We start from the raw sequence: 22713 nt of genomic DNA, 5'->3' as shown, positions 1-22713 counted from the left end.
AAATTTAAAAGAACTATTGAATTGTTTTTATATGTTATATTTTGCTAATTTTAGTTTAAATTATATTCGGATTTTGTGGTGTTGTTGTGTCATGTAAAAAAATTAAAAATTGATGGAGTAGCGTAATTTTAGTTATTGAACTTCAAAATGCATGGATAATTTTGTATTTAATTATTTGCTGGATGTTTTGAAGTATGAATTAGTCAATTATTTGAAATATTTCTCTAATTATTGAATTTGGTGTTTGCTTTTTGAGGTCCGGTTCACTTTATCTATTTTTTTAGTTGACATAATAGATAAAAATAATAATTTAGAAACTTTTTTTGGATTGATGTAGTTATTTTATTTATCTAAACTCCTTTCTATAAACCTTATTCTTAATTTAAACTTTTATACTATTTACTCTATTTGTTTACAAATTTAAAATTTTCATCAATAGTATTCAGATATAAACAAACAAATTATTAGATTTTTCTGAATGAATTGCTATATTTAATATAAAGATCCCCTAAAACAGGAAATAGTATAAAATTTATGCGTGCACCAAAATTTTACAATTGCCAATCTAGTACACATATAATATTATAAATTGGGTGGTGGGTGTAGTCTTCACTAAAATTTATTAATTTAAATAATTCATCTACAATATATAAATATAAACAATTAAGAGTTAAATTTCAGTAAGGATGTATGAAATATTATACAAATACCAAAGGAATTATATTTTTATAAAATGAATTAACTAAAAGCTCAAACAACATAGTCTTTATCAAGATTTATTTATTTAAATATTTTATAAATATCAAAAAAAAATTGAAAGTGTAAGAAATTAAATTTTGACAAGGAAGTATTAATTAATTAAGATTTTAATTTTAACAAAAATATAAAATATTACTCCATCCCTTCTAATATCTATATATATTTTTTTTGTTTTATTTTTACCTTTGTCGCAAATACTTGCCTATTTTTAGTCGATTACAATTTTTAAAATTCATTTTTATATTATCTTTATTTATAATTCACTATCCATTGTAATGAATCCAAAAAAGTAAATTAACCATAGTATTTAATAAGAATATAATAGATGATGAATATAATTTTATAAAAATTACAATTAATTACATTTTTTTTGTCAATCACTAAAAAGAGAAATTATATTGCTTTGAGAGAAGGATTACAAGCCAAACAGGCCAAGCAAAGCTAATACACAGCTAACTGCCAACCAAAACACAGAAATAACTATAAGGATATTAAACTCCCTAAGTCACTGAGTTATTCCAATATTACAAAAAAGGTACTAAGTTTCAAATCGTTAAAAAATGGTCACTAAGTTATCAAATTATTTCACGGGATGTCACTCGAAGTAAAACGCACCACACTTTTTGCGTTTTATCCTACTTAGCATGCCATAATTATAAAAAAAATGTATCATTCAGTATTATTTTTTAACAAATTAGTATAATTCAGTACCTGTTTTGTAATTTGCGATAAATTTAATGACATTTTTTAAGACGGTGACTTCCATGAGAAATAATTCGATAACTTAGTGACCAGTTTTTAACGATTTAAAATTTAGTACCCTTTTTGTAATATTAAAATAACTCAGTGACCTAAAAAATTTAATATCCCAACTATAACCAACTAAACTAACACCAACAGCCTAAACAAGGAAGCTCATAACGCATAGTGCACAGCAAGTCTTATATTCTTGTATACTTGATACTCAGTGATCTGGTTCTGATTGAAAATCATTTCTTGCTTTCCAGATGTGATAAATGGCAGCACAGAAGATGGATTTCCTGAAAGTTGCTAACACCATCTCTATTAATATTCATGTCTACAAGAAGTCTTCTCCAGATATCTTTTGAGTAATCACAATCAAAAAAACAAATGACTAATTGACTTAGTAGCTGTATTGCAGAAACAACGTCTATCTTTTATATGTATAAAATACGTGTTTGGTTCAAATGAACTTTCATAATTTAAATTTGTATTTACATTAGAAATACAATATTGAATTTATTTTATTTTATTTATAATTAAATTCATATTTAAAATTCGTAAAACCGAACACAAAATTTCATTTTCAAATTATTTTTAAGTAAAATTCATTTACAAATGAAATGAAATAAAGTGAATTCTATATTAAAATTGATCCAAACAGATCCTTAAAGTTTTCTGATAATCCGGTTACACATGAATTGTTGCATTATGGTTCTTATAGGAGGTATAACTTAAAAAAAGTCCATGTGACAAATGGTAGACAGGTGGTTGAGAAGTTCCAATCCGATTAGGGTTTGTAGATGATGAAGATGATAATGAAGTGGAGAATTTTAATGAAAGGATAGTAAAAAATCTGACAAACTGGCCGGTTGGATTATTGTACTTTAATTTATATTAAAATTTAACTAAAAGAATTACATCAAAACAAACTGAATGTAATATAAATTTTTATAGAAAATTGAACCAAAATGAATTTTTAAAATGGGGGGGAAACACGGAATGACGATGAAATTAAAACTCTAAAAGATCAAAAGAAAGGAAAAGAAGAAGAACAAGACGAAGAACAAGAAGAACAGAAGAAATAAAATGAAAACTGAAAAACTACCAAGAAATTAAATTAGAGAAAAGGTAAAATACCTCGCAAGCAAATACGCAGGATCAAAAGAAAGATAAGGAGCAACTTGAAAACGAGGAATCTTGACAGCAGAAGAAGAAAACCCACAGAAAGCTTGAAGAAATCGAAAGTTTAAGCAGTTGCAGAGAAAGCAAAGGTTAAAGAAGAAAGAAAATTGAAGAAAATGAACAATTATATAGCCTAAACCAAAGAAACCGAAAAGACGAGATCCCATAATTACAAATAAGGACCAACTAATAGCGCACGAAGACACTTGTCCTTCATCCAGTCATAACCCTCTACTGATGGACAACACGTGGCAACGCAGAATCTTACTAAAGATGAAACGTCGCCCACAAACATATGAAACGACTCGCCCGGAATACAAAACGACTCGCCCGTATAAAAGAACTCAGCTCCAAAAGAGCTAAAATCCACTAAGGCATAAATGCCAAACTACTTCAGCTCACTTGCGGGGGGGCTAATGATGGATACCGAATCCTACTGAAAGTATAATGGAGCCGAGTTACAGGAGATCCACTCTCCGGCGACACCGGACTCCCCCTGAAGACCGAAAGATATGAAGGAGATGCCGAATCTCTAAGATTCGGTAACACACTAATAAAGACCGAATCCCACATGATCCGCCGAGAGCGCGTCAGGTCCGGGATTCGGGTAAACGACTAAGTATGGAAATATTGTCCTATTAGGACACAAACACTACATATGGAAGGATAAGCTCTACTTTAGGAAGATAAGACTATTTAGGAAGACGTTCCTAAATAGGACTCTTATCAGATTAAGGTAGATCCCGACAAATCAGGAGAATCTCTACGATACGGCCGAATCCCTACAAAGTAGGATTCACCTGCCTAATACAACTCTACTAGGTATATTCGACTACTATGAAAGGAGCACGAGGTATGCCTAGAATCACAATTACATTCATATACTAAAAACGCTGCTCAAAGCTCTAGACTGACTTTAGCATCGGAGAGTTAATCGGACAACCACCGTCCGGTTAGCTTTTACCCTGTTTTGCAGGTTCACTCACCGGTTCAGAAGGCAGACTCCATCAGTAAATGATACTTGGGATAGTAAAATCTGGGGTCACCCACCTTTATCTAAGTTGTAAAATGATTATTGAATTATTATTTTTTCCAAAATGGTTAGCGAAGTTATTGTTTCTTAAACTCCGACGGTCCCTAAATGAATTCTGACGATTTCGTCCTACATGACTTGTCGGATGCTGAGTCACGCCTTCCCTTCGCCGTGCCATTGTCCACGTCGCTCCTAAGACTCCACGTCATCGTCTTCTTCCCTAATTTTTTTAATTTTTTCCATTAAACATCAAAAATGATAAAAATTCTATTAAATATCATTTTATTTACGAAATCAATTTTTACGAAATCAATTTTTATGGAACCAATTTTTATAGAATTAATGTTTTTCATAATTTTTTGCAATGAATACCAAATTAAAATAGTAAAAACAACATTAAAAATCAAAAAATTCAAAATTTGTTTTCTTAACTCTTCGAACCTAGATGAAAAACTCGCTTGAGTCTTTCGTGTGGGTTTGAACCTATATGAAGAACTTGTTTGGGTATGAACCCTAGCGAAGGATCTCTTTGTCTTTTTAGTTTGGGTTCAGACCTAGACGGAGATCGTCTGGGTATGAACCCAAACAGAGATCTCGTCTGGGTATGAGCCCAGACAAAGATCTCTTCGTGTGGGTTTATACTCGGACACCAAAACGATGGTTAATAAAATTTTCTCTAAAAATTGAGGTTTGATGGATTTTTTTAGATTTGATGTTTAGTGAAAAATGTTAAAAGAAGTTAAGGAAGAAGATGATGACATGGATGATAATGTGAAGTCTAATTTGTAAGATGACATGGCGAAGAGGGAAGGCGTGACTCAGCATCTGCAGCCACGTAGGAAAATGTCGTCGCAATTCATTTAGAAATCACCGGAAGTTCACTTTTGTGTAGTAAAATAACCATTTTATAACGTTTTAAAATTGGATAACCATTTTGCAACATAGGAAAAGTTGAGTGATCCCCATATTATTTTTTTTATGAATAAAATATATATAAAAGCCACAAGATGTGGCAAATTAATTCTGCTATTTTAAACTTACGTACAAAAAGTGACGCACATTAAGTGGCACATTAGAGGTTTTGGCAAAATACACGAACAAAAAAAAATCAAATGTTCGGATATAAAATACTGCAAGAATTCCTATAAAAATCCCCATAATCTATTACCCTTATATTATATTCTAAAGTTCAATAACAATTTCATGTTACGATTACTAAATTGTAAAAATTTAACGAAATGTCATCACTTGAAATAATAATTAAACTTTTAGTATCATTTTAATATATATTAAAGTTTTAGTACCAAATTTAAAATAAAACAAAAATGTGATACCACTCACTTAAAACTCCAACAAAATACAATTAGTCAATATATTTTAAAAGAATTAGGGATGCAAATAATGCTCGTCATTAAAAATTAGCCCCCCGATGGGATTCGAATCGAGATCTCTCATACACGGAGACATTGATATTCAAAAAATAAAAATAAATGAAATATTTATTTTTAAGCCGTACAAAATTATATCTAAGCATGTTTGACAACAAGCGGACTAGAAACATTATGTGTACCATCAGACCATGTCAACCGTCCAAACACAAAATCTTTAGGCAATCCTCTAACAATAGGCTTGAAAGAAACGGTAAATGTTTGCTCTTCGCCAATCCCAGAAAATATAAGAGTTTCAGGTTCAACCGTAACTGCAATTCCGGGCGGTGCCTCGACTCGAGCAGTATAAGTGGCCGGAGTTCCGACATTCTTAACTTTGCGAGTAACCGTACTTACTACATTAACATTAGGAACTGAGATCGAAGGGTAATTGAAGTTTGCGACACTAAATGAATGCATTCCGCATGGTGGCAATGGAATTTTACTTGACGTTGTTCTTGTTATAAGTGGATACGAGCCGCGATTACAGAAAAAATCTTGGTAATCTAAAGGAGTCAGATCGTAAACTAGGCCGGGATCTACTGCAAGATCCGCTCGGACATGTCCGGAGCCATATGCAAATGGTGTTGCTGGTAAGCCTGTTGAATCAAGTATTGGCATGTTGTTGTTCCCTTGTGTTGTTGCTGTAAAAAATAAATATTATTGCTTTAGTACTTCACACATTATACCTATAGAATTTGTGTTTATATTGATCAAAATTCCAAGAATCAACTCGTTATTGCACTTAAAAGTTGAGTGATACTAAATTCGTATAAAAATGATATAAAAGAATCATATTTAAAACGGAAATATATGTTATTTTTTATATGATATTATAATATGATGAAGCATATTCTTGAAATATGATGTTATTGGTTGCCATATGACGTTGCAGCTTAAATAATTATATTTTTAGAGAAGATGTCATAATTTGTCACATCAATCTGTTTTGATATGAAATTTTTTAAATATTTTATCTTTGAAATAAAAGTAATAATCATATTATTATTTTAAAACAAATTAAATTTTTCGTACCAGTAGTCATGATTGCAGATTTTATGGCAGCGGGGCTCCAATTAGGGTGGACTGCTTTGATGAGGGCAGCAATTGCAGTAATATGAGGACATGACATTGAAGTTCCAGACATGACATTGAAATCAAACCGACGAGGATCCGATTCCAATTCAGACGGGGATAACGACTTAGGGTAAGCAGCAATTATATCGACTCCCGGTGCAGTGATGTCCGGCTGTAAAATACAATGTTCAAATTTAATCAATTTACGCTATGAGTCAATTCACTATTATTGATACGACGATGAAAGAAAATTTATTTTTTTAATATCATGTCACGTTGGCCACCATCTAACCGTGGCACTTTATATAGCAACATATAGTTAAATTTGCTGTCATCAACTGTTAAATGAATTGATTTTTATATAAAGAATTTAAAATATATGTTTCAACTTGTCATAGAAATTATAATTTTAATTCTACTAAATTCGAGTTAAAATTTTGTTACTAAATTTAAATATAAGATGAAAATTTGGTATCACGGAAACTTTAAACTAACCTTAAGAATTGCTAGTTCAAATGGATTAGGTCCTCTGGATGTGAAGCTCGCCATTTGTGGAGCTGGGTCTGTTCCATATTCTATCTTTAAAGGATTAATATATGCAATAGCATTATATCTGAAACAATTAAAGAATAGAAACATAAGAATATACTAAATAAAAAAAGCAAAAAAAAAAAAGGAATAATTGTAAAAACAAACTCCATCTTTTATTTTTATAGTGAATTAAGCACACCTTTTAAACGTGACACGAAAATGCTGATTTCATTTTTGGCAACTCTGGTCAGAAAAACATTATGTTTTCACCAAAAGACGTTTTTGACCATTTTAGTGAATGAGGCCAGAAGTGCCAAAAATATTTAAAGTTGGGCTTTTTTTGTGTTACATTTTCAAAAGTGTAGTTAAATCGTTATAAAAATGAAAAATGAGTTTTTCTTTTACAAGTAACGCTACTAAAGGTTCAATGAAATTTTTTAAAAAAAGGAAATTATTACTTAGCGGAATCGATATAGGCATAAACAAGTTGACCGCTAGCGAATCCAATGTGGGAGGCCGGAAGAAGATGAGATTCAGCCAAAGTTTGATTGCCATTTTGTTCATCGTTGATCAATATCATCCCGACAGCACCGGCTGCTGCAGCTTCATATCCTTTCCTCACTCTTTCCGTTTGCCCTCGAAGGCAAACTAAAATCTTTCCGTTCACTTTCTTCGGATCAAGTGCACCGCCCTTGCATAGGTCACTGCAGAAATTTATTTATTTTATTTTCTGTCACAGTTCCGTCACAAATTTTTAAAAATCCGTTATAAATTCTTTATAATTTCGTCCTAAATTTGGCAGTCATAAAGTGACCATTTTTTAATAGTGACAAACGGTTATTCAACTATGAAATTATTGTTAGTTAATTAGTTAGTTAGTTACCCATCAATAGCTGTTGCGGCATCAGTTTTTGCATCTGCGCCTCTAATCAGTGGATAATATTGTCCAGCCGGTAAGACTTTATCTGAAAGACTTTTTCCCTGAAAATATAAATAATTAGTGTAATTTGAAATGAGAAATGAGAAAAATAGAAATTAATCAATGTTTCATCCAGAGTTGTAAAATATTTCAAAAAAAAATTATTTTGGAAATGAAATGTTGATACTAATTTAAATTTATTGTAGGGTATTGATCTTGCAACTTTAGATCCAATTCTGGTATTTGTACTATTCAGATTTGTTACACAAACAGAACTAAAATCGAATTACATCAGTTGGTTAGATTCGACCCAATTCTATAAATTTAGTTCACTTCTGCTAAAAAGATTAGTTTAATTTGGTTCAGTTTGAACCAAATGCACATTCTTAATTTCGTGCTGGAATGCTACCACATATGCATATTACTTACCACAACAATAATTTATCGACAAATTTTGACTATCGCGTAATCATAATTTAATAAAAAAATTGTAAAATTGTAAGCACAAATAAAAATGAAGTTACCAAGTATAAATAATAAAAATATAGTACTCCATATAATAATGTATACATACCTTTATAGTCATGTTGTTGCCAAGGTTAACATAAGTTGAGAAATCACGGTCAGTTGTACTAGCACCAACCGTTATCATCCAGGGCGCCACATTTTTCACACTATTCGGTTGTCCGTCGTTACCGGCGGAACTAACAACAACAATGCCTCGATTCGCAGCATGATACGATCCTAACGCAGTGGCGTCCATATACATTTCAGTACCCGACCCGCCAAGCGAGATAGAAATTACATCAACTCCTTCATATATAGCAGCATCGAAAGCCGCCAAGATATCCGCATCAAAGCAACCGCCCGTATCATTTTGCGATGGCCAACATACCTTATAAACCGCGATGCGAGCTTTTGGTGCTCCGCCTTTTGCAGTTCCATTGCCGATACCGAATACATTAACGTTCGGAACGTAGCTACCGGCGGCTATGGATGAAGTGTGGGTTCCGTGGCCTTGGTTGTCACGGGCAGTGATTAATGATACATTCATATGCCCTACTTCAGCTTCATAGCCTTGGAAGAAGGACTTTGCTCCTATAAGCTTTCTGAAAATGCCCAATCCAAAAAATTAGATATACATATAATTGTTCATGTTATGATTATATTAACATTTTTAGAATTGTTCATGTTATCTGAAAATATTCCAAAATATATAATGGTCGATTTTAAGATTACTTAATAATTTTTTTTTTATATAAATAAGATTACTTAATAATAACCACTATTAATTAGTATATAAGTAGGATAAATAAGTAATTGTTTACCTCATTCATTAACTTGTTTATTTATTGAAATTTAACTTTTTTTTCCCAAATAGAATGTACAATGAGAGAGTATATCTTAAATACATTACATCCATTTGGAAATAATACAATAGCACTGAAAAAACGGGAGTGAAATTCTGTGTCATCATATTTATCTTATCAATTTTTCTGTTTAATATAATACCAAGTGAAGCATATTTTTAGAATATTTTTTCACATTCTGAATTACTATGTCCATTGTTATGTCAATTGCGTAGAGGTTTCGCCTTATTTACTACCATATATTTTAACTATATAATCAGCAATTTGGAAATATTTTAATTTAAAATAAAAAAAAATTGATACAAAATTTAATTTGTAATATAACATTAAAACATAAAATAAACATTTAATACCACTGTAAGAAAGTATATCAAATTAAGCAAGGAGCAACAATAAATTGAGAGAGAACCTGTTGCAAACCATATTGCCTGACTTCTCACAAGTACCGGTCCACTTAGTAGGTATAGGCCCAAGCCCATCGTCATTGAAACTAGGCGCTTCTGGCCAAATACCTGGGATAATTATGATTCGAGGATAATTAACATTTAAAATGTTAATTGACGTACCAACAAATAAGTGAATAAATTTAAATAAAATATAAAATATATGCCTTTGGAAAGAAATTTGGCAAATAAAAAACAGTCATGTCATGTGGTACGATAAGATGGATTAAAATAAGTGGATTAAATATCATTTTTTAAATAATAAATTGGTCAAATTGAATCATAATTAAAAACATTTGATCAAATTTGATAAAAGAATAAAATATTTAAATTTTAAATATAATTTAGCCTACAAATATTTACATATCAAACAGATGAATATGTAACATTCAATATATAAATAAAAATTGTCTTGATTTAAAACTTACCACTATCTTTTTTTTTTTTAACGAAAAACTTACCACTATCAATAACTCCAATAATGAGATCGTCACCATAATTGGTCTTAACCCAAAGTGAGTCGTCAGAAGTTTGTTGTCCAAAATTTGGTAAACCCCAATTTCCAAATTTACCTATACATAGAGACAGTTGAACTTATTTATCACTTAATCTTAAACAATTTCTATTTGTTTCAAAATGTTCAATAAAATATAACCGTAAATAATTTCAATTTTTTAAATTGTTCAAGAAAATTTTACAAGCGAGCCAGCTTGGCAAATCACATACCAACTATTTATAAACGTAAATAAGACGAACCACTATAATTAATTTGATGTAATGGCCATTCTTTCCGTTGTTGTGAAATTTTATCACTTGATCGTCATAAGCATATTAACAATTAGTTTAGCGTTTACATTTTTTATCACTAAAAGTAAACTTTATGACCGAAATACGAGTTAGACGCAGATATATCTCTGCGACTGTAAATTCTTTATTAGGTTATAAGGATCCTTTTACGGCGGAATCTATTTCGACGGGAGTAGGATGGAATTTTACCTTTGATATGTTTATTTGCAAAGTCAAGTTGTTTTAGGGGAAGAAGACTATCAGCATCTTCCTTGGTCTCTAGTCCAAGAAAATCCCATGAATGTGTTGTCTCCATTTCTCTCCGAGTGTTCTTTAAGACCGATACAACACTAGTATGATCTACGTTTAATTAATACAGAAAATTAATAAAGAAAAATATTAATGAGTTTTTTGGTTTTATATAAATTCAGTGTAAAAAAGAAAAGTAGCCACATATTGCAGGCGGAAGATTTAATAATTAGATAGGGAAAGCGCCTGTATTGAGCAAAGAAAAAATTTTAAATGTACAAAATGAAAAATTGAATTTCTTACTTGCAAGGAACTCAGCTTGTTCGTCGTCCAGCATGGCAACGAAACCATTGATGACATTATGGTAAGAATAAACCAATAGATCTTTGATCTCTTCAACACTGTATATTAAAAATGCGAATAATTAAATTTCCTTTTTTTTTTCATTTCTGTAACCGTTTCGGATTTTAATTAATATAATTCAAGAAATACAAGAATATAATTTTATTATCAACTTATTTAAGCTAAAGACAATATAAATTCTTACTGTGGAAATATTGATGCAAGAAAATTTAAGTGTAAGTTAAAAACCGATCCGATGACACCCAATATAGAGTCTGCTGCCGTGGATTCATGTTCTCCCATATAAACTATGTAGGACTGCAAGCAAAATCGTTCCAACCCATTGACCAAAATTAAATTAAATCAAATCAAATAATTTTACTGTTAAATAATTTTTTAATTAGATAAAAATGAGTTTATCCATCCATAATCATGATCAAATCGATAGAAAATAATTTTGACAGTTTGATCTGTTTTTAAAAGATAAATAAAAAAATAGTAAATAGTCTAATAAATAAAAATAAAATACAAATCATTATCTTAAATTATTTTTATGATACATTAGTTAAAATTATAAATTTTGTATAGTAACAAAATTATTTTAACAATAGCATACAGAATTTTTATAGAATTAGATGATATGTTTTTAATTATGGATTAATTTACCATAAGAATAAATTAAGTAAGTAGATTATTTTCATTTTTATCTATTTTATTTATTTATTTGCATATCATTTTCAAGACTCCGTAAAGTAACATACTAAAAATATTTTTCAAAAATATTTTAATTAAATCGGTCATAATTAAAGTCATGACCTGAGTTAAAAAATATTGAAAGTTACTTAACTTTGACCTAATTTTAAAACGATTACTAGAGATTGATTTATAATTTTGAGGTTATTGAATTTTAATTTATTGATCATTGGTTGATATTTAGATGAAATTTGAAATCAAAAAAGCTAGTGTGTAACCGGAACATGGACCACATCACCTCTTAATAAACAAAACATATACGTTACACTTTTTGGTCAGATTTCATCAAAATACCAATCGATCAATAAATTGGAGATTAGTAGCCTTAAAAAATTAATCGATTCGGACTAAAATTAGTGAAAATTTTGTGAGTCGTAATGTTTTTTCATACCCCGGTTTCAATTATGACTTACTTGTTTATCCCCTGCAGAATGCGTTTGATAGTTGGACAAAAGTAGAAAAAAGACAACAAAATGAGCAAGAATTGAAATCTTCATTTTGTTTCTTTTCTCTTTTTTTGTCTTCTAATTATTGAAATCATTTACTTGACCCCTTTATGAAAGAAAAATAATATTTATGCATGAAATTTATGGTTTTACAGTTACTGAAATAGTCTTATTAATGAACTGTAGAATTTTCAGCTTTTAATGGAGATACCTAAATTTAGGTTCAACATTCAAAACTGGTTTGAATATTTTCTTTTTAACAGTTTAATTCAATGATTTTTAGTTACGAGATGGTTATGTACAGTTTCATGATTGGATTGGAAATGATGATTCTTAATTATGGAATTTCTGGTTCGAAGTTTTGAGATTTCTAAAGCTGTTACATGTTTTTTATATTATTTTATGAGAATTGAAAAACAGTTTTTTTGGCCAGAATTGAGTAGTATAGAAATATGTAATGTAAAATATACTAAAATAGTGATAAGTTGACTAACGATTTTTATTTATTTATTTTCATTTACTATAACAGGATTACAGCAGTTCTTATTAACTAATACTTCAGTATATATTAAATGTAGCTCAATTAATTACTAAGCCTATTATTATTATGTCAACTAATTACGTTAATTTGAGATTATTAATCTTTTTTTTTCTCAAAGATTTGAGGTTATTATTCTGATGCTTAAAATTTATTGCAATGTCATTGTTATATCAACTGTATGTGTATTCTAAGAATATATTTTATCTAATTTCCAAGTTAGTTAAATTTGATCGAAAAACGTTAATGCACTTTCACTAAAATAAAAAGTAAAAATATCATATCAAAAAAATATATGTGAAAATTTAGGTATCAATTTGAAACATATCATAAAAATAGGTACCAGCCAGATAATTAAGCCTTACACTTAACTAAAAATGCAACTTTATTGTTTGAAAGTAAAATTAGAATTAGTTGCCCTCTCAACTTTAGAGAGAAAAATAGGAGGTTTTGATAAGAGATTTCTATAGGTGGGGTGATAATTTTTGGCTTTTGGCTAGAAAATCATCGTATTTTTATCCAATTGTTATATGTTTGTTATTTTTAAAATACATTATTCTATTATGGAGATTTGTGCGTTTTTCTGTGTGTTTTGAGATATAATTTTGAGTTTATATATTCTAATATTTAGTTAAATCAAGAGTAAGCGTTTGTCCGAATTTTAAATTCATTTTTCTTGATAAATCGAGGTGTGATTTTCTTAGTTCGCTTAAGATTTTAATTTTATTTAATCTTATAATGTTGAAATTTCTTAAAAAAATAATGTTTTTGGTTTGATCGAGCTCTATTATATAATTCTATTTAAGCTGGTAAGGTGACTTGTGGTCAAGCTATTTATATTTCAATAACAATTTGTAATTTTTTACAATTAGGTAATTGTTTTGTATCTTTAATAATTTAGCATGTTTATAATTTTATATAGCTCGGTAACTATTTTATAGAATAATTGTACTTTGGTAGCTGTAAAACAAAAAAAAAAACCTAGTAACAATTACACACTGGGGAGAAGGTTGTGAAGGTGGCCTCGTTATCCACACCTCTGGTCGGGGAGGACCGACCCGGGTTTTCATGAGTTCATTCACAATTTTATTAGCAATAATAACAATAACAAAAAAGAGCAACTTTATCCTTCATTTAAAAGAATTAAATTGATGATCCAACAAATTATCTATCTGATTTATACATATTAATTGTACTTAATTACTCCAAACAGAAACTTAATTAAAAATGGACCTATAGCTAGCTACTTAATCAAATTAATTAATCCTAAAGATGCTTCACAACCATAGGACTTCTAACATAATGCTTTCCATCAGACCAAATCAATCTTCCAAAAACATAATCTAGAGGTTCAAATTTTTTCTTAGCTTTAAAAGTAACCTTAAATGTCTTCTCTTCACCAATTTTCTCAAACTCCAACATTTTGGGTTCAACCGAAACCGAAACACCGGCCGGTTCTTTGACACGAGCATAATATTTTGCAGGAGGACCAACATTTTTGACTCTTCTTGTGAGTGTTGTTGGCTGGCTATTCAGATTAGGAATTGTAAATGAGGGGTAGTTGAAATCTGTAATAGTGAATGTGTTAGGGCATGAGTGTGGTTTTGGTGAAAAAAGTTTAATTTGAGTTTGATTGTATCCTTGAACACATAAGAAGTTCAAGTAATCTTCTTCGTTTAGATCGTAAATTAAGCCGGGATCCATTGCACGATTCGGGCGGACGTGTCCTGCTCCGTAGTCGAATGGGGTAGCCTTGCGACTTGACGATAAATCCAGCATTGCCTCAAAATTATTATCTCTCGTTCTTGCTGCAAATCACGCGCAAGATTATTCACATTTTAAATAGTATTGTAAAATGAAACTTCAATCCGTATCAAAATTTTACTAAAATGTAAATTTTATTTCAAAAAATGAAACCTCGTCATTTTTCGACCTCATATAGGATGACTTAGTGGGAAATATATTTAGAATATGCTACCACGTTGATGATCATATTATTCGTAATTTGACAGGGTGTCTTAAAAATACCATATTTTAAAAATAAATTTCCGCCACAAATGAACATATAGGACATATTATTAATTTTTTATTTAACTGGCCTCTTTTTAAAGTTTGTTATATGTCCATTCTCTACAATCAACTTTTTATAAGGTTTCCTTTATTTGGACAAAAATTATGAGTGTGTTGTTCAGTTGCCGTTAACTGGCTAAAAACTTTCACGTCAAAAATGACAAAACACTTTTATATTTTATATTTTTTGTTTATCTCATCCTTTTTCTCAAGTATTCTTTTTATTCAATAGACATTTATATTAAAAAAATCATGTATTTATCTCTCTCCAAATTTAATGATGTTTCCCTCTCTAATCTGTCAAGTTAGGTGGACATTTAAATTCGATGTCATGCGTATTTTACGGCAAGTGTCATGCGCTCGTCAAAAAAAATCTAAAAATTCCAAATAAATTGAATATATGGACTGAATAAAAATAAAAATTAAAAAAAAACTAGATAAATAAAATTTTGAAAATACATGAACCTAAATTGGCCTTTATAAAATCACAATAACATGCATATGTATGGCTTACTACTTTTGTTTACTTATGAAAAAAATGGCAACCAGTCTTTAGATCAATTTGTTTTGATTTAAAATTGGCTAAACTCGCATGTATCTTCAAACTTTTATTTATCTGATTTTTTAATAATTTTTTTATTCTTTGTATTTAATTTATTTTAAAATTTTAGGTTTTTTGGATAAAAAAGAGTGTGCATTATACTCGATGTAAGACGCGAGTAAGATCAAAATTAAGTGTCCACTTAAATTGACACCTTGAAAAAATAGGGCACACAACGTCAAAAGAAAATCAGATAAATAAAAAAAAATACATGGTCTATTGAATAAAATAATTCAAAGAAAGGGGCCCTATAAACAAAAATTTGGAAGTATAGGGAACTTTTATCATTTTTGATGTGACTAAATCACTTAACGAAAATTGAATCGCACGCCCACAATTTCCCATCAAAATATATCGTTAAATAAAAAATAAATAGGACCTATTGAATAACAAACTTTTAAAAGAGACCAGATAAATAAAATTGAAAATACATGAGCTTTTTTGTATACGGACTTTTTTCATAAGGATGTGCTTCGGTAGATTTTTGGGTGATTTTGATAGATTGGACAAAGGCCGTATTTTTATAAAAAAAAAAAAAAGTTAAAAAATATGTAAAAATCAGAGCAATTTTTTTAAAAAGATTCAAAATAAAAATAAAAATTAGAGGACCTAATTTCCTATTTAAAATTTTCAAAGTAATTTTGCTCAAGTATAAACGTACTCCATAGTCCAATCCCGATACCATTGTGATCCGGTACGGCCCGATCCTGATACCGAAACATTTGGCTTCATCGACGATTAAACTCCGATCCCAGTAAGACTGAGCCGGAGAACCAAATGCAGTTTCAGTATTGTATAAATAAGATAAAAGAGAGAGATAGAAGTTTGGTACCGGAAGTCATGAGTGCAGATCGAATAGCAGCAGGACTCCAATCGTGGTGGAGAGTTTTAAGGAGACCAGCAAGACCAGAAACATGAGGACACGACATTGAAGTCCCAGATTGGGAGTTAAACAATGTCCTACGCTTGTCAAAATTTTCTTCGGTTGGTGCTGTTGCTAAACTGAATCCAGCAATTATGCTAACTCCTGGAGCTGTCAGATCAGGCTGATACATTCGGAAACAGAAGTTTAGTTACTATGAAAATTAAGAATTATGATCCTTAAAAAACAGACAGACCTTGAGGATCGATGGCTCCATTTGATTCGGTCCTCTCGACGAGAAAGCAGCCATCTGTGGAGCTGGCTTTGTGCCAAGCTCTGTTCTCACGCGAGTTATGCTTGCCGTAGGAACTCTGTCAATCACAAGAACTGCTTTTCTTATAAATTTCTCAGTGGGTTATCTTGAAAAGCAAGTGGCAGAGTCAAAATTCTTCATCAGAAGTGTTAAACTTTTCATTTGAGAGATAGGAATAAAAAAATTGAAAAGGAATGCATCATTCCGCTTATCTTTTTAAATCAAACCATAGCAATGTAGGAGGCAGCTGCGCTACTCCTAATAGGCTTCTCTCCGGTGAACGGGGACAATCAGGGTCGGAACTACTCTTAGGCTCCAACCCGGACTGGCATAGCGTTTTTTTATAAATAGAGCTAGACTTTGTAGTGAATTCAGGGTTAGAGAGAGGTTATATCGAGCTACCAGGTGGTCAAAAGTGAGCTAAAAGTTAAGTCCGGAATGGAAAAAAACTCATAAATTTTCCACTAGAGACGATCGTCCACTCCTGCCCCCTCACTCTGCCCTTGTTTATTTCCCTTTATGAATTTAAGTGTTTAAATAATACTGTTAGTATAGAATATAATGAAAATAATTTTACTTATCTTATATTTTTATTTTATCCATTATTATAAAATTATATAAAAAAAGATTATAAATTTATTTACATTTGTGTCTAATTATTAAAAATTTATGAATTCGTTGTTGTTAGAGTGTTACCTGCTAGAGTTAATATAGGCAAAAACAGCTAGACCATCAGTAAAATTGACATGTGCAGCAGGAAGAACATGAGGATCAGCTATAAGTTCGTTGCCAGAATTTTCATCATTAGCCAAAATCATTCCGACTGCACCGGCCAGAAGAGCTTGTTCTCCCTTGTCTACTCTCCCATTTTCGCCTCGAAGGCAGACCAATATTTTCCCTTTAACCTTTTTGGGGTCAATTGCTTCAAACATACAAAGCCCACTGCAACATGTAATGTAATTTATATAAAAATAAACAATGTACTAGAGATTGAAAAATGGATGATACCCACGCATCTACGGCTGAGACGTCGTTAAACTTTGCTTCTTCACCGGTGATCAGAGGATAGAACTGGTTCACTGACAGCTCCTTCTGTGAAAGGCTGGTTCCCTATGAAGAAGAATATTTCTCTATGTCAATTTAGTTACTTAGTGAACAGCCTGAAATTTTATTTAAGGAGAATTAGAGCTAACTTTGATATTGGTAAGTTGTATAAGAAAATTTCTAGCATGCCCCTAATGATTTGTGACGATTGTTTTAGAATGTGACGGAATTATGATGAGAAGGTGCTGTCATAAAAATGTGATGGAAGCTTTCATCACAAATTTGGCCGTTAGAAATTGACATGCCAAACAACCTATGCGACTAATGGCTACAGACAACCGCTCATCCAACTCCCTTGGTTCCGCACCTGACTACAAACACGCCCTATACCGAGGAGTAAGATAGAATCATATATAGTACCTTGAGGAGCCTCCTGTTGCCTAGTGCAACATAGGTAGTAAAATCACGGTCTAAGGTGCTAGCGCCCACAGTTATAATCCACGGTGCAACATTCGATACAGTAGATGCTTCTGGTCCTGAATTTCCAGCAGAAGCAACTACAACAATCCCTTTTCGAACAGCATGAAATGCACCAATCGCAATCGGATCTGCAAAATAATCCGTAGCGTCCGAGCCAAGCGAAACAGATAACACATCAACACCATCGCTTATAGCAGCATCAAATCCAGCCAAAATGTCTGCATCAAAGCACTCCCCACTTCCATTAACAGGTGTCCAACAAACCTTATACGCCGCTACACGAGCACTAGGTGATCCACCTTTTGCAGTTCCGTTTCCATAGCCAAAAACGCTTGCTCCCGGAACAAAGTTCCCTGCTGCTGTTGATAATGTATGAGTTCCATGTCCCTCAATGTCCCTTGCAGTTTGGAATGTGGAGTTAAGAGAGCCAACATATGAAGCATAGCCCTTGTTAAAGTACCTTGCTCCTATTAGCTTCCTGAGCGTAATATAAAAATTAATTTCAAATATCATAACGCTAAAATGGTAAATAGCGAAATAATATAAAAATTAATAATATAGGATTCGATAAATTTTCGTACAACATAATACGAGAAATTTAAAACCTGTTGCAACGAAATCGAGTGGTGTCATCCTGACAGATTCCTCGCCAATGGGGTGGGATTGGACCCATTCCATCATCATTAAAGCTCTTTGATTCAGGCCAAACACCTGAAAAATCCCAATAAAAATTTGAAAAGTGATCATAGAAAAAATGGAAAGAAAAAGAAAAAAGCAATAGTAGCACCACAATTTTTCATTTATTATTATACAATTCATAAAGAAAACAAAGTTGATATGCATATTTCAGCTTTATATTTTAATTGACCCTACCACTCTGTCATATTCTTACTGCTCCAACATAAATGTTGTAACTCCACCAAATTTCTAATAATTTCATCAAAGTTTGAATCATTCTTCTTTGTAGTGGATAATCTGATGAATCAGATTCCTAGCCTATGTGTATTTAATATCCATTCAAACCAATAATATCGACACATAATTTTATTGTATAGTGTTTCAAATTAAAATTTATTGATAAGACATTACAATTCGCCTCAATATAATTGAAAAAAAGTGAAAGATTAAAATAATTATTTTTTGTTTTATCTTTACAGAGGGGAGATCTACACTACTTGATCTTACCATTTGAGTAATAACTCGTTGATATAATAAATTTTGTATAAATTCAATTCATCACGTAGGATTATGAATCATTTGATATATGTTTCACATTAGACATTATTAAGTTGAAAAATCAATCACATTTCAATCCTTTTTAAGTTGAGTTAAATTGAATATACAAAAAATAATAAAGAATATATAATTGGATGCTAATTATTGCATCACTAAGTTATCAGTTTGCTGTATTAAAAGAAACTAATGATTGAAATAAATGTACTAAATTTTTTCAAATGCTTAAACACTCACCAGTATCAAGATTGCCAATAATTACATCTTCTCCAAATCTAGCCTTAATCCAAAGAGATTCATGAGGAATTTTTCCATCTCTCTCTAATCCAAGAAAATTCCATGAATGTGTTGTATGCAAATTTCTTGCTTTGTTCAAGAACACTGAAATTACATCTGGATGCCCTGCATTATTATTCATCAAGATTACAAATTCTACACATTATATAAAAAAAGAACACCAAAAACAAAGCATGAAAATTCTGATTACTTGAAAGTTCTTCAGCTTCTCCATCTTCAAGAATTGCAGCAAAACCATTGATACTCTTAGTGTATGAGTAAAATATTTTGTCCTTGGCCTTCTCCTTGCTGTCAAAATATATTTCATAATGAAAAATTTGATTTTGGTTAAGAAAAAACTGCAGAAAATTATGTACCTTGGTGTGGTTAATGAATCAAGCAACTGATAATGAGAATTTTGAATTTTGTTGTGATGAGTATGGGAATGTGATCCCAAGTAAACTACATAAGACTGTTTAAAAGAGAAACCCAAATCAGAATTTGGCATGAAAACAGAGGAAAGTGAGGATGAATATGCTGACCTTTTTAATGGCAAAAGTTGGTGGCTGCAAAAGAGAGAAAAAAAGAAAAGCAGAGATAATTGAAAGCCTCATTGCTTTTACTTTTTTTGAAATTATTTCACACTCTGATACTTATAATCTGTGAGTTAGAGAGAAGTGTAAAGGGTGAGTGCTTTATATATCGATTTTGGGCTGATGGTAGAACAAAAGATCGGTTCCATGTTGTGAAAACGGACGATTAACTTCCTATTTTCAGGGCAGTTCCTAAGATTCATTAGTTTACGTTTGTTAAGGATACGTTTGTTAAGGATACTTAAACTCACCAAAACTTACAAGCAATGGTCAAGTAGCATCATATTTCAATTTTATGATCAATTTAGTCATAATTTTTTTTGAATCAATTTTTCCGATTTTAGAACAACAATTATCATTGGAGGTGAGCAATACGCATTGAATGAGGTGTAAAAATGAGATTAATTGATAAAAAAAAAGTCGGATATGGGATTATATTGATTTTAAAATTAAAATATGTACCAATTGATTTTTGTTTGCTACTTGAGGGGATAAATTGCCACTTAAATAGTTGTTATTAGGGGTGGAACTTTTTTTTTCTTTTTTGAAAGATATTATTATTATTATTATTAATCATAGGAATAATATGAACTTTTAAAATATGTTATTTAGAGCCTAGCATTTCCAATGGTGCTCTTTATTTTAAAAAGCATCTTTACAAAATAAAGAGTGATATTTTTATTTTTACTTTAATGAACTCTCTCAATTTAATTTTAAATTTTTAAATTTTTATAGATAATCATAAAAATATTAATATTAATAAATGTAATAAATTCTCTAACATAAATTTATTTTTATGTTTAAATTATTTATTTATTAGGTTTTTGTATTAAAAACAATTAATATTATCTTTTAGAATAAAACTAACTAACTTAATTTTTGAAATTTAAAATTTTATCTTTTAAAATATAAAATAGAGAGTGAAAATAGTTGTCCACGTGTATCTCTCTTCTCCAAATTTAATAAATGAAAAGTTTATTAGACTTTTAATTTTCAAACTCTCCAAATTAAAAAGTTTGACAATTTTAAAGAATTCTTTGAAAATGTTTACTATTTTATTTTTTTACAAATTGGTATTTTAATTTTTTTTTTTTTTAAATATATCAAGCTAGTATTTTTAGTAGAAATTGAAACAAACAAACGACACAGACTTTGATGCAATAAAATTAAAGTTGATTAGCAAATGAGCTATAGCCTGCATGGCTTAGCTTCATATTGCATCATCAGAGATTTGAGGTTCGATCCCACCTCTGGCAGCAGTGGCTGCATTTAAAAAATGAGTTTCTAATCTAGTACTAACACTATAATTAACTCTCGCTAACCCCGGCTAACCATATCTCGGATAAAAAAAATAAAGTTGATTAATCTTATTATTACAATATTACTATGTACTATAATAAAAGAAAAAAGGTTTGATTAATCTTACTATTATAATATTACTACGTACCTACAATTTAACCAGTTAAATTTCTAGTTCCTCTATCTTTTCATAGCTCACTTAAAAAATTTGTATTTTTACCGTTTATTTGGTGAAATAGAGTCTAGACAGGAAAATTAAACTTTATGTGTGTTTAAGTTTTTGTTTTAAAAAAATTGAGGATATTCCAAATAAAATTACTGTTTTTTTTCGTGATTTATAATTTATTACATATTTTAAAACTTAACATTGTGATTATAAATTACTGAGAACGACAAGCAGCATTCATCCCAGGCAGCACTTGACATTCTTCACCAATTTTAGATGAATTTATATCATTCATAAGTCATTTTAATTTAATCTGATGTACATGTGCATCTTGCAAGTAATGCTTATAAAGTAAAATTAGCAAATTGAAAGTCAAATTTATGAGAAGAAAATGGAACAGAAAACAAAGTATGTTATTATAGAATGAATCCAACCCACGCAGGGGCGAAGCCAGAAATTATTTTTAAAGGGGTCAAATTTTATAATTTACTATAAAATGAAAAATTAAAGTGGTCAATTTACATAAATCATGAGTATAATAATATGATTAGAACTAATTTAGACTGAGTGTTAGTATAATTTTTTCCCCAAAAGGTGGTCAATTGACCACCTAATCTTTCATGTGGCTTCGCCACTGAACCCACGAGTTTAGCATTTTTTTTTACCCTTCACTTATATCACTTGAACTCGTTGGTAGTATTTTTTAGAAAAATATAAACGACTTTATTTGGACACCATATATTATAAATATGAAAAAAAATTGATTAAAAATCCTAACCATGTCAGTGATAAATAAATTAATTAAAAAAATATGCACAGATAATCCTAATATTTAGCTCGCTACTCTTATAAGCATCTCATGTATTTAGAATTTCAAAAGTAACCTTAATATCTTGAAAAAACATCAAAAAAGACACATAAAATCTCAACTTTGTTTATATTCTTGTGGAACACCGTCTAATATTTGTGTGTTTTAATGTTTTTTTAAGACGTTAGAGTCATTTTTGAGATCCAAAATGCAATGGGGCATACAAGAACGTGGACTATACATTAGGGTCATTTTTACACCTTTTTTCAATTAATTATAATGATGACCGGATTGTTTTTTTTTTTATTATTTTGAATGTCTTAAACACATAGCTAAAGATACATCATTTTTGCACCGTCTATTATTCGT

General features: G+C 30.4%; 2 protein-coding genes across 2 annotated transcripts; both read right to left on the bottom strand.

Annotated features, from left to right (window-relative positions):
• Positions 1-5149: 5149 nt before the first annotated feature.
• Positions 5150-12112, bottom strand: LOC126687489 (subtilisin-like protease SBT5.3). Its single transcript, XM_056106316.1, has 12 exons — positions 12029-12112; positions 11068-11180; positions 10824-10921; positions 10482-10631; positions 9947-10057; positions 9452-9554; positions 8247-8796; positions 7637-7734; positions 7212-7457; positions 6718-6835; positions 6181-6394; positions 5150-5789 (listed from the first exon to the last, which is right to left on the bottom strand). The coding sequence occupies exons 1-12, from the start codon at positions 12110-12112 to the stop codon at positions 5245-5247; spliced, it is 2430 nt and encodes an 809-aa protein (XP_055962291.1). The 3' UTR covers positions 5150-5244.
• A 1592-nt stretch (positions 12113-13704) lies between these two features.
• On the bottom strand, positions 13705-20286 carry LOC126653773 (subtilisin-like protease SBT5.4). Its single transcript, XM_050347706.2, has 11 exons — positions 20021-20286; positions 19856-19950; positions 19690-19787; positions 19440-19604; positions 18575-18680; positions 17910-18447; positions 17458-17555; positions 17142-17387; positions 16389-16503; positions 16103-16316; positions 13705-14407 (listed from the first exon to the last, which is right to left on the bottom strand). Exons 1-11 carry the CDS (start codon positions 20090-20092, stop codon positions 13866-13868), a joined length of 2289 nt encoding a protein of 762 aa, XP_050203663.1. The 5' UTR covers positions 20093-20286; the 3' UTR covers positions 13705-13865.
• Between the last annotated feature and the right edge of the window lie 2427 nt (positions 20287-22713).

This window comes from Mercurialis annua, linkage group LG6 (assembly GCF_937616625.2).
Source record: "Mercurialis annua linkage group LG6, ddMerAnnu1.2, whole genome shotgun sequence".
In the NCBI taxonomy this organism is placed as follows: Eukaryota; Viridiplantae; Streptophyta; class Magnoliopsida; order Malpighiales; family Euphorbiaceae; genus Mercurialis; species Mercurialis annua.
The sequence above is the reverse complement of the archived record's forward strand: the minus strand, read 5'-3'. Positions and strand labels throughout refer to the sequence as shown.

Coding starts and splice junctions, on each gene's coding strand:
- LOC126687489 (XM_056106316.1), bottom strand. CDS start 12,112: ATGAAGATTTCAATTCTTGCTCATTTTGTTGTCTTTTTTCTACTTTTG. Junction 8,797..9,451: donor GGCAATATGGTTTGCAACAG/GTTCTCTCTCAA, acceptor CTAATTTTTTGG/ATTGGGCATTTTCAGAAAGC. Junction 5,790..6,180: donor ATCTGCAATCATGACTACTG/GTACGAAAAATT, acceptor TATTTTTTACAG/CAACAACACAAGGGAACAAC.
- LOC126653773 (XM_050347706.2), bottom strand. CDS start 20,092: ATGAGGCTTTCAATTATCTCTGCTTTTCTTTTTTTCTCTCTTTTGCAG. Junction 16,504..17,141: donor GCCTATATTAACTCTAGCAG/GTAACACTCTAA, acceptor TGTGATTGACAG/AGTTCCTACGGCAAGCATAA. Junction 14,408..16,102: donor ATCTGCACTCATGACTTCCG/GTACCAAACTTC, acceptor CGTGATTTGCAG/CAAGAACGAGAGATAATAAT.